This window comes from Muscardinus avellanarius (assembly GCF_963383645.1).
Source record: "Muscardinus avellanarius genome assembly, chromosome: 12".
NCBI lineage: Eukaryota > Metazoa > Chordata > Mammalia > Rodentia > Gliridae > Muscardinus > Muscardinus avellanarius.
In genome coordinates this window covers 25,739,289-25,756,310 of record NC_137798.1, presented here as the reverse complement: position 1 = coordinate 25,756,310, position 17,022 = coordinate 25,739,289, and the positions used below count along the sequence as shown (strand labels likewise).

The following is a 17,022-nucleotide window of genomic DNA, read 5'->3' as shown; positions in this document are numbered from 1 at the left end:
CTAAGTTGCCAAGGGTCTCACTAAGTAGCTGAGGCTGGCTAAGGACCTGTGCTCCTCCTGTCTCAGCCTCTCAAGTACTGGGATTACAAGTGTGCACCACAAGTTTTTAAATAAAGTTTGGCATAATTTATACACACATTGTATTCATTTATACACACATTGTTTTTATTTATTTTGGTACTGGGGATTGCACCCAGGGTCATTCTACCTCCAAGTTATCTCCCAGGCCTTTTTATTTTTTAAATTTTTTTAGGCATCTACATTTTTATTAATGTGATTTTACAGACAAGCATCCATACCAGTGGGAGGAGGGGAGGGGAGGGCGGGCAAGGACTTTTCTACTGGTAGTAAAGCTTCAGGTTCATCCCGTTGTGGATTTCATGGTCCTCCAGAGACACGTGGCCCTTAAAGACTGTGTACCACTTCTTAAGCACAATCTTGTACCAATGGGCGCCAGTTTGGGCAGCGCTAGGTTTCTTAAGGTCCCTGATGGTGTCATCGGTGTTGCACTTCATGCGGACTTTCTTCCCCAGACGGTCCTTGCAAACCACCTCCATCATCCTGGCGGGAGCGCGAATCGCCTTGAACCAGCAAATGCCAGAACCTCCACGCCCAAGCGCTGAGTCCCGGCCTCCAGGCCTTTTTATTTTGAAACAGGGTCTTGCTTAGTTTCTGAGGGTCTCACTGAGTTGCTGAAGCTGGCCTTGAATCTACAATCTTTCTGTCCCAGTCTCCCAAAGCCTGATATTATAGGAATGCTCCACCATGCCTGGCTACATTGTAGTAATTTACACAATTTATTTATTTATTTATTTATTTATTTATTTATTTATTTAATTTTTATTTTTGGTGGTACTGGGGTTCCTGGAAGCCCTTCTACCTCTGGGCTAGACTCCCAGACCTAATATATATATATATATATATATATATATATATATATATATATATATATATATATATATTATTTTTTTTAAAAATTTATTTTGGTGGTACTGGGGGTGGAACCCAGAGGCTTTCTACCTCCGGGCTATACTCCCAGACCTTTTTTTATATTTTATTTGGAAACAGGGTCTCACTAAGTTGCTGAGAGCCTCACTAAGTAGCTGAGGCTGGCTTCGAACCCGTGCGATCCTCCTGTCTCAGCTTCCCAAGCGCGGGGCTTACAAGCGTGCACCACCATGCCCGGCTATACACAATTTATAATGAAAGTAAGACCCAAGTTAATCAGCAGCCTCAACAGGGATAGTGCTAAGGTATGCAGGACTGGCCATTGGAAAAATGGAAGTGTATCAATTTCTCAGGAAAGATTCATATTTTCTTTTCTTCTTTTTTTTGTGGTACTGCGGTTCCTGGAAGCCCTTCTACCTTGGGGCTACACTCCCAGACCTATTTTATATTTTTTATTTGGAAACAGGGTCTCTTAAGCCAGGTCTCGAACCTGTGCAATCCTCCTGTTTCCACCTCCCAAGCGTGGGGATTACAAGCGTGTGCCACCACGCGGCTCATATTTTCAAAATTAAGCAGTGAGGTAGGCCATTATCCTCAAAATGCAGTTTAACCACCCATCCACCCACTTGTTGACCCTCTAATTTATGTGAGTCTTCATTAGCAAATACTTTTCAGTATATCTCATGGATCACCCCATGGCTGGGCAAAGGAGAGTGAATATACTCTCTGTTCTTTATGGCAATTGTCGTGTAGCAGAGAAACAGACATTGCTCACAGGACTACAGATGACTGTCCAATTGCACCTGTGACCAGTAACATGAAGCAGGTTACACATGATGATAAAAAAGGAGAGGCACTTCCCTGCGTTAGGGCCTCAGATTTCCACATCCTTAGTGTACCAGTATTGGGAATGGTCTAGGAAGATTTGAGAAAGTTCTGATTAATATATTTCAAAAAAAGCAGGCAACTATTCCAATGTAAATTAACCTAGCTAAAGGTAATTAGCAAGTCTATAGGAGAGGGGAACTAGGACTTCCTAGCTGAGATGCCAGTGAGACTTGGTTCACACTGACTTAGCCATCTCGGCTTCACTCTGGGTCCTGCTTCTCCCACCGCAGACTAGACCAGTTAACTTTCCTTCCTAGGCAATGGACAGCAGTTATAAACAGTGTTGAGAAGCCACTGAGGGGATAAGGGGGCATCTCCTGACAGAGGAGCAGACCCCAGCTCAGTGGAAGAAGAAGGTTAGGAAGTCAGGCACAGGTGTTCTAGAGCTTTCCCACTTTCCCCACCCAAAATCAAAGGGCCGCAGGATGCAGCAGAACCCCCTGATTCCGACTCTGCCGGTGTTGCTGGAGGAAATGGAGCGCTCACCTGAAAAGCCTTCACATTTCTCAGAAGGAACAGTGAAATCTGCATTTTTGGTTGAAATATTTAGACTTTTAAAATTTGGCAACTTTTTTTTTTTTTTTTTTTGGTGTTACAGGGGTTCCTGGAAACCCTTCTACCTCCAGGCTACACTCCCAGACCTATTTTTATACTTTTTTATTCAGAAAAAGGGTCTCTCACGCCAGTGCTGCTGGCTTTGAACCTGCACGATCCTCCTGTCTTCGCCTCCCAAATGCGGGGATTACAAGCGTGCGCCACCACACCCGGCTTTTTTTTTTTTTAATACTGGGAATTGAATCAAGGGCAGTTTACCTCCTAGCTATTTAAAATTTTTATTTTTTTAATTTAAAATTTATTTATTTTCAATTTAAAATAAAAAAGCCCTAAATTTTTTTTTTAATAAAACACGGTCTTAGCCAGGCATGGTGGCACATGCTTGTAATCCCAGTACTTGACAGACTGAGACAGGAGGATCGCAGGTTCTTGGCTAGCCTCAGTAATTTACTGAGACCCTCTACAACTTAGTGATACCCTGTTTCAAAATAAAATATAAAATAGGGCTGGGGTTGTAGTTTGGAGGTAGAATGCCCCTGGATTCAACCCCCAGCACCAAAAAACAGTAAAACAGGGTCTGGCTAGGTTGCTGAGAGTCTTGTGTGATCTTCCTGTCTCAGCCCCCCAAGTACTGGATTACAGGCATGTACCACTGCCCCGGCTTGGCAACTAATTTATTTTTATTTTATTTTTTTGCAGTTCTGGGGATGGAACCCAGGGGCATTTGACCTCTGAGCTACACCCCCAGCCCTAGTTTTTATTCTTTATTTTGAAACAGGGTCTCACTGAGTTGCAGAGGGCCTCACTAAATAGCTGAGGCTGTCTGTGAAGCACGATCTTCGGGTCTCAGCCTCCTGAATGCTGCGATTACAAGTGTGCACCACCATGCCTGGCTCCTGGCAACTAATTTTAAAGTGGTTGTCTTTACTGTCGTCCTCCCCTAGGTGGCGCTTGTCGCCCCGAGGGCTGCCCTCCCTCCACTGGCCTTAGGGCTGCTACCAGGGTTTGGGACTGTAGATCTGCCATCTGGCAAAGTCAGAGTGTACGCTCCACTTCCGCCTGTTCCTCTCTGGAATTAAAAACTTTAAATGCCATGTTCACCAAATCTTGGATAGGGGTTTGAGGACTATCCTCAGCCTTTCTTAATTTTCTCTGAACATCAGGGGCTGATTGCCCAATAAAATGGGTGGCCAATATAACCGAGCCTGCCTCAGAAAATGAATCTAGGCGCGTATAGAGGGTAAAAGTCTCTTGCAGCCGATTAAGAAAAACTGCTGGGTTTTCATTTGGACCCTGGGTGATTCCCCTAAGCTTATCATAATTAACTGCCTTATAAGAGGCATCTTGCATACCATCAAGAAGGCATTGTATCATATAATTTCTTATTTCTATTCTCTCTTTGCCATTATAATTCCAATGGAGGTCCTCAGAGGGAACCACAGCTGTACCAATAGGAAGCAGTGAATTGGTTAGGTGGGCCTGATTGGCCCATTCCCTGGCCACCTTCAGAATATGATTATGTTCATCTGGAGTCAAAGAGGTTAGAATGACATGAAGATCCTGCCAAGTTAAATCATATGCTTGTACAATATGTTGGAATTCCTTGATAAAACTGGAGGGATTGGCAGAAAAGGAACCCAGTTTCTTTTCAAGTTGAGTAAGGTCAGGAAGGGAAAAAGGAACATGGACATGGACCACACCTTCCGCACCAGCCACTTCATGAAGTGGGGCCAAGAGAGAGGGAGATGGGGCCTGTAACTAGCCGGGTCAGACTCCGGGATCCACGTGTCCTCGCAAAATGACTGCCCTCAGTCAGCAGAATTGCAGGCCTGTGACCCAGAAAGACCATCAGGTGGCGCCTGTGAGTTGCCACGTGGTGACCAAGATGGCGGCCGCGGCTGGCGGGAATCTCCAGCTGGCTTGACTTGGGCAGTAGAGCTGGGAGGGGAGGAAAGCTGGGAATGCAGGCACAAGAAGGCCTGTCTGTCCATTTCGCGGACCGTGTGCAAAAATTACTGAGAGCAGTCAACATCCTAAGATCTAGCATTCCCGTCTCAGGCCATCGAAAATTATTACCTAAATCATATGTTGGCCAGACCTCAATGCAGAAGAAAATGAGCTTCTGGGGGGGCGGGGGAGACAGTTCCCCGGATAAGCCCAGAGTCTGGAGATTAACCAGAACACAGCCTAGTGTGGACTGGGAGTCAATCTTTGATGGCTGAGTTCCCCCCATAACTGGTTAGGGGGCAAGAATGAAAGCAGGGATTTGGTATCCCAAGATCCTGCCTAACGTCTGGAAACAGCATGGTTGTGTTAGAGAAGGATGTCTCCGTTCCCTTTATCTAACAGCTGGAAGCCCACGTCCGGAAGGGGCTAAAAGCCAGAACCTGCTTACTCAATTAAAGGGAAGCTTACCGCAGTGTAAGCACTGAGAGGCTGCAGAGCTGGGAGCATGCTGTGGAGATGTTGTGTGAAATCAGGGCTGTATGAGGTTTTAAGATGGCCGTTGGTTCTATTATGATGGCCGACGGCTCCTAGGATTGTCTAGGAGTGAAGTAGGAGGAGTCCAAGATGGCCACTGACTCCTAGGATTGGCTAGGAGTGAAGTGGGAAGAGTTCAAGATGGCTGCCAACTCCTAGAGTGAACACGTGGCTGGGTAAAACAGAAATCCAAAATGGCCACCCCCAGAGTGACCACGTGGCTGGGTAAATCCAGGATGGCCGCCAGTTGAATGGCCTGGTTAGGTCCATGCACCAGGCACAGGGCAGACTCTGAGCCCGGGCTACATGGTGTGCGCCCCCCATGGGTCTGACCAGGCGGGAGAGAGGGCCAGAGTACTTGCCGGGGTCCAGGTAGTGTGTAGAATCCAGAAGCCGGTGTGGGGAGCGCTAAAAAGCTGGGAGCACAGAGCCAGCAGAGTGCTGAGTCCAGAAGAGCAGGATGGAGCCGGGGTGAGTCCTTGGTCCGGGCAGAAAGAAACTGAAGTTGCAGAGGCCAGGCAGAAGGTGGGTGGGAGGGGGTCTTCAGTCACCGGAGCTGGGTGGGCAGTCGTGAGTCTCAAAGCCAGATATGGGTGCACGCCCAGAACGGCTGAAGGCAGGGCGGGGAGCGGCACTGCTAGACGCAGGGCTAGAAAGTGTTCAGGCGGTGGCGCGATGGCGGCGGGACCGTGTTTGGGGGCTGGCATTCCAGGGTGGGCGCTGGGGGTTTCTCCGGGCTGCCCCGCGGCAGGGGGCGGCGGGCCATGGGAAGCAGGGGTGGGCTAGAAAGACTTCCTTTTTGTTCGGGCGGAGCCAGTGGTGGCTGCGGCAAAGCTTTCTCTGGGCCACCGTCCGCAGAAGTGATGTGGCAGGCTGGGGGCTGTGGGCGGCAGGCTGTGTTGGCGGGCGTGGGCTTAGGTGTGCAGATCAAAGGACACAAATAGACCCTTTTCGGCACCATGATTTAAGATAAAGTGCAGGTTTTGTGAGCATAAAAGCACGGGGGGGGGGGGGGGGGCTCCAAGGTACATGATATCAGCCTTTATTGGTGTGGCCCTGGGGATGGAGCCGGTCCATTCTGGGCACCCGTGCAGCCCATCCGCTGGCCCATCCCAGTGGCTGGGCCATCGGAGACTCAGAGAGGCGGGCTCTTCCTTTTAAGGTATTCATCTCTGGGGGAGGGGTTTGCTAGTGGGAACGCACAATTCTCGCGGGGGGGGGGAGGTCGCAGAGGTCACATGAGTGCAGGACCCGACTTATCACAAAGAAAAAAAACCTGTAAAATATTACTATGCCACAGTGCGGAAAGTCAAAACAAGACTGTGTGCCAACTTCCGAACGCTGGGTTCCAGCTTGTGAACATGACCTTTTTTGGTATTCTTTTGTTCTGACCATATTTTCCCCCTTTATGGTGACTGTAAGCTTCCAGAGAGAGTAGGCTACAGCTAGGCACTCATGTAGATAGATACTGTAAAACAAAATAAAGTGTGACCAGGCCTTCACATTTTATTTTGGCTCCCGTGAAAGGCAGTCAAAAGAAGTTTGCTGACCATTCTAAACATTTCTATGGGCAAAAATTCTTTGAAGTTCTCCAACAGAAGCAAAAATAGGCAATAACATTATAACAAATTAAAAATCTTCTGCTTAGCAAAGGAAATGACAGTGAAGAGACAATCTGGGAAATAAAAGATAATACTTAAAAACTAGTCATCTGACAAGGATTAGAATGCAGAGCTCAATAAGAATCAATAGCAGAAAAACAGTCGGATTAAAAAAGAGGCCAATGCCCAGATTTTCTTCTAAAAGCTTATAGTATTAAGATTTATATTTAGGTCTTTTATCTATTTTGAGTTAATATTTGTATATGTGTTAGGTAAGGGTCCAATTTTATTCTTTTTCATTTATTATTATTTTTCAACAATATTTAGTTAAAAGACTAGTATTTCCTCCACCAAAAGTTCATGGAAACCTTGTCAAAAATAACTTGACAATGTATGGAAGAATTTATCTCTAGGCTTTTATTTAGCTCCAACGGTTTATATATCTGCCTTTAGAACAGTACTACACTGTTTCAATTATTGTAGCTTTATATGGTTTGAAATCAGAAAATATACATCTTCTAGCTTTGTTCTTCTTTGAGACTGTTTTGGGTATCTAGAGTCCATATTCCATATCATGATAGATTTTTTCTGAAAAATAAATAAATAAATGTATGATAATTTCACCTAAAAAAAAAAAAAAGAAAAAAATATTCTCTGGTAAGAAAGAAAGCAAAAAGAAATATTGAAATGTTATCTTTAAGTCATCAAAAGTTTGGTACCAGACAAATGAAACTGTTATGTGAGATTATCAATGTTAATATTGTATAAATTGCTATAATACTAGATGTCAACCAGTAAGCCAAGCGTGGGAAGGAGGGATGGGGAGGGAATGGGGTGGGGATCGTGGTAGGGGCTAACTGGGTGAGATGTGCATGTATGTCTACAAAAGTATTTTCTTTATACCACTATGATGTATGAATACATTGCACCAATAAAAAATAAATTAAAAAAAAAAGAGGCCAATGGCGGGGCTTGGTAGCTCACCCTGTAATACCAGGTTCAAGTAAGTCTCATCAACTTAGTGAGCTTCTCAGCAACCTAGTGAGACCTTGTTTCAAAACAAAAGTAAAACAAATGGGTGAGGGTATAGCTTACAGGTAGAATGCTTCTAGGTTTAATCCCCAGTAACACACACACACACACACACACACACACACACACACACACACCACTTTGGAACTCTACAAGGAAGGGCTGCAGCGTCCAATTTAAGGTCCATTTGTGAAGAGAGTTCTGAGAAGCCTGAACCTTTGCTTATAAAGAGTCGTTGTCAGTAAGCTTGTTCAGGTTTAGTGGTGACCCCAGTTTCCTGGCCTCAGGCAGGGAGAGGGCAAAGTGCTACAGCTTCCTGATACAAAGATCCTCTTAGCTTGGCATCCGTCTATTCCTGACAGTCTCATGCAGGGAAAGGAAAGTGTTACAGTGAAATATGTTCGGTGTTTGAGGGGAGAAATAATTCCCCCAACACAACCACACAAACAGAAAAAGCACAGGTTCTTGTCCTGAGCTAAGGATAGGTATACATAGCTCGGACACTAGCTGAAGATTTAAAGACGTTTATTAAAAAGATAGAAATATAGAAGACAGTTAAAGCCCCATGCCATTCGCAAATGGCATGGGGGGGCGGTGACTCGAGTGAATACACCAAAAGACCCCGCATGCTGAGTGTTCTTATCCTGACCAAGTCTGCCGCAGGTCCTTTGATATGCAGACATGCTGCCCTATCTGTAGCCCAGTTTTCTGCTGTCTCCATCCCAGCTGGATCCGCTCCTCGGATGAAGGGGGCGCAGCCCTGTCTGGGGCACAGACCTCCACACCTTTTGTTACCCTCCCAAGATGTGTTAAGTTGCTTCTCTGTGATCTGGGATTTCCTCCCATCCTTGAGGCAGTTTGCCTCTCTTTAGAAATGTAAAGAGGCCCTTTTCCCTGACTCCTGGCTTTGTTTAGTACAAATGATATATTTTGAAAATTGGAAATCTTTCCCAATACTGGTACATTAATACATTTTGAAACCTCTTCCCAGTATTAGTACAGAAAGTATCTGGTGGACTAAATGACAGCACAACAACAAGAATACTGCGATTTCTCTACAAAGATGTTTATTGCGCAGTGCAGGCTGCTTCAGCTCAGCTCAGCCTGCGGGGGGCTGGGGACCAGTTCCAGGAGGACAGGTGCCAGGAGGGGTGGGATCTTGGGTATGACCGTGAAGCTGGCAGTGGAGCAGAGGTACGGACAGCTAAGACGTCCCATCCAAGTGAACTGGAACCACTGGATACCTGGGATTGTCCCTTGGAGATCGACTGGCACAAGCAACTATGTAGAACTTGGTGGCCGCTGTGCTTCGGTACCTGCAGTTCATATAATTCGGTGTCCTTCTTGTGAGGTCACAGTCGGTTAACTGCACCCGGACTGAACTCTTGTGACAATTTGTACTGGGACTTGTCAGGCAGGTTATACTTGGAGTACCACAGACTTGAACAACATCAGAAAAAGTTGTCTTTAGAAAAGCATTTTTGCTTTTGCAGTGCCCCGTGTATTTGTTGATTGCCCGCATGGCGTCGTCGCATCGAGGGTGCGTCATGTTTAAGTGCTGCACCTCAAACCACTGAGCGCGGGTAAAGCTACCAGGTGGAGCCACAACGGATACAATCATTCCCATAAGCCCCAGCAGCAGCAGAAGACAAGGTTGGGAGCCGAGCAGCTTTGGAACCATGTTTTCTGTGGGAAAAGAGGAAAAATAACCACTCGGGCACCCCGCTCAGTCACGACGCCTCTTTCTGTCTCATTGCAGGCCCCTCTGCCGTAGCTAGAGCCCTGTTTCCATTCACTCTCCATCTCCAGCGTGTGCCAAGTCTCCTGCCCCCCCCCCCCTTAGGTGCTGTCCCTGGGGGCCCCTCCGCCCCAGGTCTAGGGCACAAAGTCTTACCTGGTCTCTGTGCCATGGCTCACGTGACAACAGACCAGCCACTTGTCCTGGGGCTCGGGAGGTGGCTGCTCCTATTTGGGTCTGTAGATATAGAGCAGCCCTATGGGCGGGGCCCTCGGAGTCAAGAGGGTTCTCACTTCCTGGTCGTGCAGGAACCTACAGATCGCTACTGACTTGTTGCGCAACCGACAGTACTTCTTGTTTCCTTATGTGACAGACAATGGACAATGGACACCCAAGGACACAGCGCCAGCTGTTATTTTTTTTATTCATTTTTAAATTTTCTTTTTCTTTTTTGGGACTGGGTACCAAACTCAGGGGCATTCTACCTCTGAGATACACCTGCAGCCCTATTTTTAAATTTTGAAACAACAGCTGGGCGTGGTGGCGCATGCTTGTAATTCCAGCGCTTGGGAGGCTGAGACAGGAGGATCGCACAGGTTCGAAGCCAGCCTCAGCCACTCAGTGAGGCTCTCAGCAACTTAGTGAGACTCTGTTTCCAAATAAAATATAAAAAGGTATGGGAGTATAGCCCGGAGGTAGAAAGCCTCTGGGTTCCACCCTTAGTACCACAAATAAATAAATAAATAAATAAATAAATAAATAAATTAATAAATAAAAATAATATTTGAAACAGAGTTGCACTAAATTGCTGAGGCTGGCCTCGAACCTACAATCTCACTTTCCAAGCCTCTCAAGTACTGGCATCACAGAAGTGAGCTACTATGCTCAGCTTTATTAACTTTTTTTGTACTTGGGATTGAACCCGGGGACATTCTACCTCTGAGCTACACCCTATCCCCATTTTATTTTTATTTTTAAATGGAGTCTTGCTAGGTTGATTAGAGTCTCACTACTTGCTGAACCTGTCCTTAAATCTGTGCTCCTCCTGTCTTAGCCTCCCAAGTATTAGGTTTACAGGCTTGCACCACCTTACTCAGCTTCTTTTTTTACTTTGAAACAGGGTCTTGCTCAGTTCTGAGTATGGCCTCCATCTTGTGACTGTCTTGTCTCAGCCTTCTAAGTGCTGGAATTCCGAGCATGTGCCACTGTGGAAGGCCAGCTGCTTGCCGTTTTAACAGTTGTTAAAACATCCTGTGCCAACCAGAGCTTTCCCAGTTTATCTGGGGGTTGTTGATGATGAATACCTCTTGGCTGCAGAGTGACCAGAGAGTTGGTAACCCTGCATAAAGGCAGGACAAGAACCAGTGCTCCTGCGGCAGAGCCTGGGGAGGCTGCCACGCAGGGAGTCCCGGTTCCTCTTCTGTTTGTGATCTTGTCCCTGGTACCTCGTCACAGGGATTTCTCTACTTCCTCACCCTTGCCTGCAGTATGCTTGTCTTCTGAATTTCCTTCTGCTTAAAACTCTGTAGATAATGAAACTGATTTGTCACATATCTTTGAGGGCTTTACCCCTTTCTTCCTCTTGGGTAGGATTCACTTTTTCTGGTGTAAGTCTCCTCAACATATTTAGAAGAAGGCTGTGCTGTCAAGTCTGCTCCGAGTAAACCCTGGTGTGATAAAGAATTCCAACGTAGCCGGGCGTGGTGGCGCACGCTTGGAACCGCCACACTTGGGAGCTGGCTTAAGAGACCCTGTTTCCAAACAAAAATATAAAATAGGTCTGGGAGTGTAACCTGGAGGTAGAAGGCCTCTGGGTTCCATGCCCTGTATCCCCAAAACATAAAAAAGTAAAAAAATAATTAAAATTAAAAATAAAAAATTCCAACGTAGCACTTAGTCTTTCTGCCTTTCTTTCTTTCTTTCCTTTCTTTCCTTTCTTTCTTTCTGTGGTACTGGGGATGGAACCCAGAGGCTTTCTACCTCTGGGCTACACTCCCAGACCTATTTTATATTTTATTTGGAAACAGGGTCTCTTAAACCAGCAGAGGCTGGCTTTGAACCTGTGCGATCCTCCTGTCTCAGCCTCCCAAGCGTGGGGATTACAAACGTGCGCCACCAAGCCTGGCTTTTCTGCTATTTTCTCTTTTTTTCTTTCTTTCTCTCTTCTTTCTCTCTTCCTTCCTTCCTTTCTTTCTTTCTTTCTTTCCTTCCTTCCTTCCTTCCTTCCTTCCTTCCTTCTTTCTTTTCTTTCTTTCTTTTTCTTTTTTTGCAGTGCTGGGAATGGAATTCAGGGGCATTCTACCTCCGAGCAACAACACTCCAGCCCTATTTTTAAAAAATTTGAAACAGGGTCTCACTGAGTTGCAAAGGGCCTCACTAAGTAGCTGAGGCTGCTTCGAACCTGCACCATCCTCTGGCTCAGTCCCCACTACTGGGATTGCAAGCGTGCGCCTCCACGCCCAGCTCTGCTTTATTTTCAATCTACCAAATGGTAAACTTTGGTTGTCATTTACCTTCTTAATATACTTGATTTTGTGACATTAGGAAAATGGTTCAGTACTTATAAAATTATGAAATTATGGACAGGACAGGGCACCGTGTTCCTGAAAGAACAGGTGTCAGGGTGGAAGGTTTAATACATGAAGCACACTTTACCTTAGTCCCCAGCAAAGCACTGGAAAATATATAAACAACTGGATTTTATTCCAGTGTGATAGAGGTAACAACACCTATGTGAACGTGGTTTCTCTCTAATGGGAGGGGAAGGCTGCCAAAAGAAAGTCCACTTGAACTGGCCACACAGGGCGGCAGGGGTTTGCAGGGAGTTAGGGCAGAGGTGGGTGGGAGGGCTACAGAGGAGGGCAGTGAACCGCGGGCAGGGAGACCTGGTGCTTAAAGAAGTTAAAATCTAGCCGGGCGTGGTGGCGCATGCTTGTAATCCCAGCATTTGGGAGGCTGAGACTGGAGGATCGCGGTTCACGGACAGCCTCAGCTACTTAGTGAGGCCCTTTGCAACTCAGTGAGACCCTGTTTCAAAATAAATAATAACAAATTGGGCAGGGGTGTAGCTCGGAGGTCAAATGCCCCTGGGTTCCATCCCCAGACCCACACACAAAAAAAAAGTTAAAATCTTTGGTCCAGTTTTCAGATTATAAAACTGCACATAAATCCCTAAATAATATAAAAAACAAAAATGAGACTAAGCCATTGCCAAGCCTACGTGCTAACTCTCATATGACTAGGTATGTAATTTCACTAAGGTAAATCAAGAGGCAGTTTCATAACCAAGTAAATAATGTCTTAATTTTGCTTGCACATTTTCCCTATAAATATTTACCTCTGAGGCTTTGTTATCAGAGCACTAACCTTTTTTGGTTTGGTATTTCCCAATTCATGAATTACTTCTTACTCAAACAAGCAGTTTAAAATTCTATGGTGACGCTGGGAATGGTGATACACACCTGTAATCCCAGTGTTTGGGAGGCTGAGTCAGGAGGACTGCAGGTGTGAGGTCAGCCTCAGCAAATTAGTAAGACCCTCAGCAACACAGTGAGACCCTATTTTCAAAATAAAAACTAGCCAGGCACGGTGGCACATGTTTGTAATTCCAGTACTTGGGAGGCTGAGACAAGAGGATGATAGGTTCGCAGCCAGCCTCATCTACTTAGTGAAGCCCTCTGCAATTTAGTGAGACCCTTTTTCAAAATAAAAAATAAAATAGGGCTGGGGGTGTAGCTTGGAAGTAGAAGGCCCCCGGGTTCAATCCCCAGTACTGCAAATTAAATCAATAAAATATAAGAAGAAAGCTGGGCGTGGTGGCACACACTTGTAATCCCAGTACTTGGGAGGCTGAAGAAGGAGGATTGCAGGTTCAAGACCTGATTCAGGTACTTAGCAATATCTTGTTTCAAAACCAACCAACCAACCAACCAACTAACCAGGCTAGCGTGTAGCTCAGTGGTAGAATGAGGTTCAATCCTCAGTTCCACAAAAACAAAACAAAACAAAACTAAACTAAACTAAACTAAACTAAAAAGAGCTGGTGTGTAGCTTGGAGATAAAATTCCCTTGGATTCAATCCCCAACACTACCCTCCCAAAGAAATTTCTATTGTGATCTGGATACAGAGGCACATGTCTATAATTCCAGTACTTGGGAGGTTGCGACAGAAGGATCCCATGTTTGAGGCCAGCCTCAGCAATTTAGGGAGTCCTTGTTTTTTTTTTTTTTTTTTTTTTTTCAGTACTGGGGATGGATTCAGGGTCATTCTACCTCCAAGTTACACTCTCAGCCCTATTTTCTTTTTCTTTTTGAAACAGGGTCTCACTGAGTTGTGAAGGTCCTCGCTAGGTAGCTGAGGTTGTCCATGAATTGCGATCCTCCGGTCTCAGCCGTCCTAATGCTAGTATCACTAGCGTGTGCCATCACATCTGGCTCGAGTCATTTTTTTTTTAAATAAAAAAGTAAGCCGGGCGTGGTGGCGCACGCTTGTAATCCCAGCACTTGGGAGGCTGAGACAGGAGGATCGCACAGGTTCGAAGCCAGCCCCAGCTACTGAGTGAGGCTCTCAGCAACTTAGTGAGACCCAGTTTCCAAATAAATTATTAAAAAAAAATAGGTCTGGGAGTATAGCCTGGAGGTAGAAAAGCCCCTGGGTTCCACCCCCAGTAACACACACACACACACACACACACTTAAATTAAAAAGTAGCCAGGTGTGGTGGCGCATGCTTGTAATCCCAGCATTCGGGAGGCAGAGACTGGAGGAGCTACTCAGCTACTTAGTGAGGCCCTTGCAACTCAGTGAGACCCTGTTTCAAAAAAATAAAATGACTAAAATATAGGACTGGGGGTTTAGCTCGGAGGTACAATGCCCCTGGGTTCCATCCCCAGTACTGCAAAAAACAAAACAAAACAACAAAATAAAATAAACTAAAAAAGTAAGCTGGGCATGGTGGTTCATGCTTGTAATCTCAGTATTTGGGAGATTGAGACAGGAGGATTGCAGGTTCATGGCCAGCCTCTACTACAATTTAGTGAGATTCTGTTTCAAAATAAAGAATAAAAAATAGGACTGGAGATGTAGCTCAAAGGCAGAATGCCCCTGGGTTCCATCCCAGTACCATGAAAATAAAAATAAATAAGTAAATAAATAATATAAAAAAGTAAAAAGAGCCGGGCGTGGTGATGCACTCTTGTAATCCCCGTGCTTGGGAGGTGGAGACAGGAGGATCATGCAGGTTCGAAGCCAGCCGCGCTGGCTTAAGAGACCCTGTTTCTAAATAAAAAGTATAAAATAGTTCTGGGAGTGTAGCCTGGAGGTAGAAGGGTTTCCAGGAACCCCAGTACCACTAAAAAAAAAAAAAAAAAAAAAAAACCACCATAAAAAATAGGTCTAGGAGTGTAGCCTGGAGGTAGAAGGGTTTCCAGGAACTCAAGTACCACTAAAAAAAAATTAAAAATATCTGGGAGTGTAGTTTGGAGGCAGTAATCCCCTGGTCACATCCCCAGTCCTTCCTAACTCCTCCTCCCTCCTAAAAAATTATATGGTGAGCTGGCTGTGGTGTTGTATACCTGTAATTCTAGTATTTGGGAGGCTGAGACAGGAGGATTGCAGGTTTGAGGCCAGTGCACTGTAAATTAGACCCTCAGTAGCATAGCAAGACCTTTTTTCAAATAATGATGATAATAATAATAATAATAATAATAATAATGATAGGGCTGGGGTATAGCCAGACTGCAGTTAGAATGGGCTCAATCCCCAGTTCTACACACACAACAACAACACATTTCTATGATATCTCAGTGTGCTTTTTCACAATTTGGTATAAGAAAAGTGGGCTCTGAAGAAGACTACATGTGACCCCCAGAACCAGCAGTAACGGGGCTCCCTCTGAGCCCCGGGCATATCGTCTTCCTGCTGCGCCTGCTGGTTTCTCTGGGAGGTCCAGCTCTGAGCTTGCACCCTGAGCTGTGTTTATTTGGTGAAGATTAGGACCTGGGAACCCCGTGCCTGTATTTCTCTGCCTCCGTCTCTCTGCTGGGTGACTCTCCCCTGGCGTGTCCACGGGCGGCGCCTCCCATCTGCCCAGATTCCCTTCCCTGGGTTGGGTCCTTCCGTTCATGCCCTGCGGTGTCATGTCCATGACACATTTGTGGCCTCTTCCTATGTTGTACTGCTCTGTAATTTTCCTCCTGATCATTAACATTTGGTAAGTTTATTTTGCCCCAGTACCACGTGGAGTAGGAACCTGTCTGCGTTCCTTTCCCTTAAAACCGTGCCTGGCACACAGAATCTGCTCAGTGGATGTTTGCCAGATGCTGAAATGAATGGATGGATGAATAAATGACAAAAAAAGGGATGAGGATACAGGTGGGGAAGGCGTGGCGGGTGTGTGACTGACTAAGCCTTCTGGTGTTAGGTGCTAAGTCCCTGTATGGGAAGAGAGGTAGGATGTGGCCACAGGGCCAAGGAAGGGTCACGTCATCTTTCCTCACAGAACACGGGGCCCCAGCTTTGTGGCACCCCACCTCCTCCCTCCGTTACTCCACGGTAGTCCTTCAGGCCACACTCTGTTTTACCGGAAGGCAATGCATGTGGGCACCACTGGAATTTCCCAGATGCCATGTTCCCGGGCAAAGTGAAGATTCCCCAGACAAAACGGAGCAGCAAAACCTCCACGTGCTCCCCGGTTGGCTGACCAGCGGGTACCCGATGGCAGCACTATGGCCGCTCCTGTTAGGGAATCAATTCCAAGCCCAGGAAGGAAGAGTTTGCAGTCTGGGTCTGGTCTCCTGGGTGCAGATTGTCCACTGCCTGCTGAACGGCGCAGGTTTTATCACTGAGCTTCTGCAGGGCAGGCAGAGGCCAGGCTCCATCAAGGCAGGGCTAATCGTCAGACCCAGCAGTGCCAGCACATGGAGAACCCACATTCCCGTCTTATCTTAAACATGTGTGCAATGCCTGAATTGGTGCCCTGAATCTCCGTCACTGCGAGGTGTGGATTAGAGCCGACAGCAGCTGCCTCTGTTGAAAGGGGCCCTAGCTTGGGCTCCTCACTGTGTCCACCTCTCCCTCCCTCTCTGCTCGCTCAGTGACGACACCAGCCTGGCTCCTGCAGACACGTGTGCTCATGACCATCAGACTTACTACGGCATCCTGATAAACGACTCACACGGCACCTTCCCACTTCACACACAGACTTTTTTTTTTTTTTTGGCATCCTGGGGATTGAACCCAAGGTCATTCCACCTTTGTGCTATGCCTCCAGCCCTATATTTTATTCTTTATTTTTGAAACAGAGTCTCACTAAGATGCAGAGGGCCTCACTAAGTAGCTGAGGCTGGCCACCAACCTGAGATCCTCCTGTCTCAGTTTCCCAAGTACTGGGATTACAAGCGTGCACCACCATGTTGGCTTTTAGACTTCTTTTAAAATTGTATTTGTAGCATATCCCGTTTTAAATTTTATTTATTTATTTTTATTTTATTTTAATTTTTTTAAGTGGTACTGGTGTTCCTGGAAGCCCCTCTACCTTTGGGCTACACTCTCAGACCTATTTTATACTTTTTTAAAATTTGGAAACAGGGTCCCTTAAGCCAGTGTGGCTGGCTTCGAACTTGCGCGATCCTCCTGTCTCTGCCTCCCAAGCGCAGGGATTACAAGCGTGTGCCACCACGCCCGGTTCCGTAATTTTCAAAATTATTCCTTATATATATTTTTGTGGTACTGGGGATTGAACCCAGAGGCATTCTACCTCTGAGCTACATACCCCAGAGT

The 17,022-nt window shown here is 46.1% G+C and overlaps 2 protein-coding genes across 2 annotated transcripts; both read right to left on the bottom strand.

The window, feature by feature from the left end:
• Positions 1-338: 338 nt before the first annotated feature.
• On the bottom strand, positions 339-560 carry LOC308270751 (ubiquitin-like protein 5; the record flags this gene model as incomplete). The annotated part of the gene is made up of 1 exon (XM_080706831.1): positions 339-560. One exon carries the CDS (start codon positions 558-560, stop codon positions 339-341), a length of 222 nt encoding a protein of 73 aa, XP_080562957.1.
• Positions 561-8,709: 8,149 nt separating this feature from the next.
• Positions 8,710-9,186, bottom strand: LOC308270927 (non-secretory ribonuclease-like; the record flags this gene model as incomplete). Its single annotated transcript, XM_080707079.1, has 1 exon — positions 8,710-9,186. One exon carries the CDS (start codon positions 9,184-9,186, stop codon positions 8,710-8,712), a length of 477 nt encoding a protein of 158 aa, XP_080563205.1.
• Between the last annotated feature and the right edge of the window lie 7,836 nt (positions 9,187-17,022).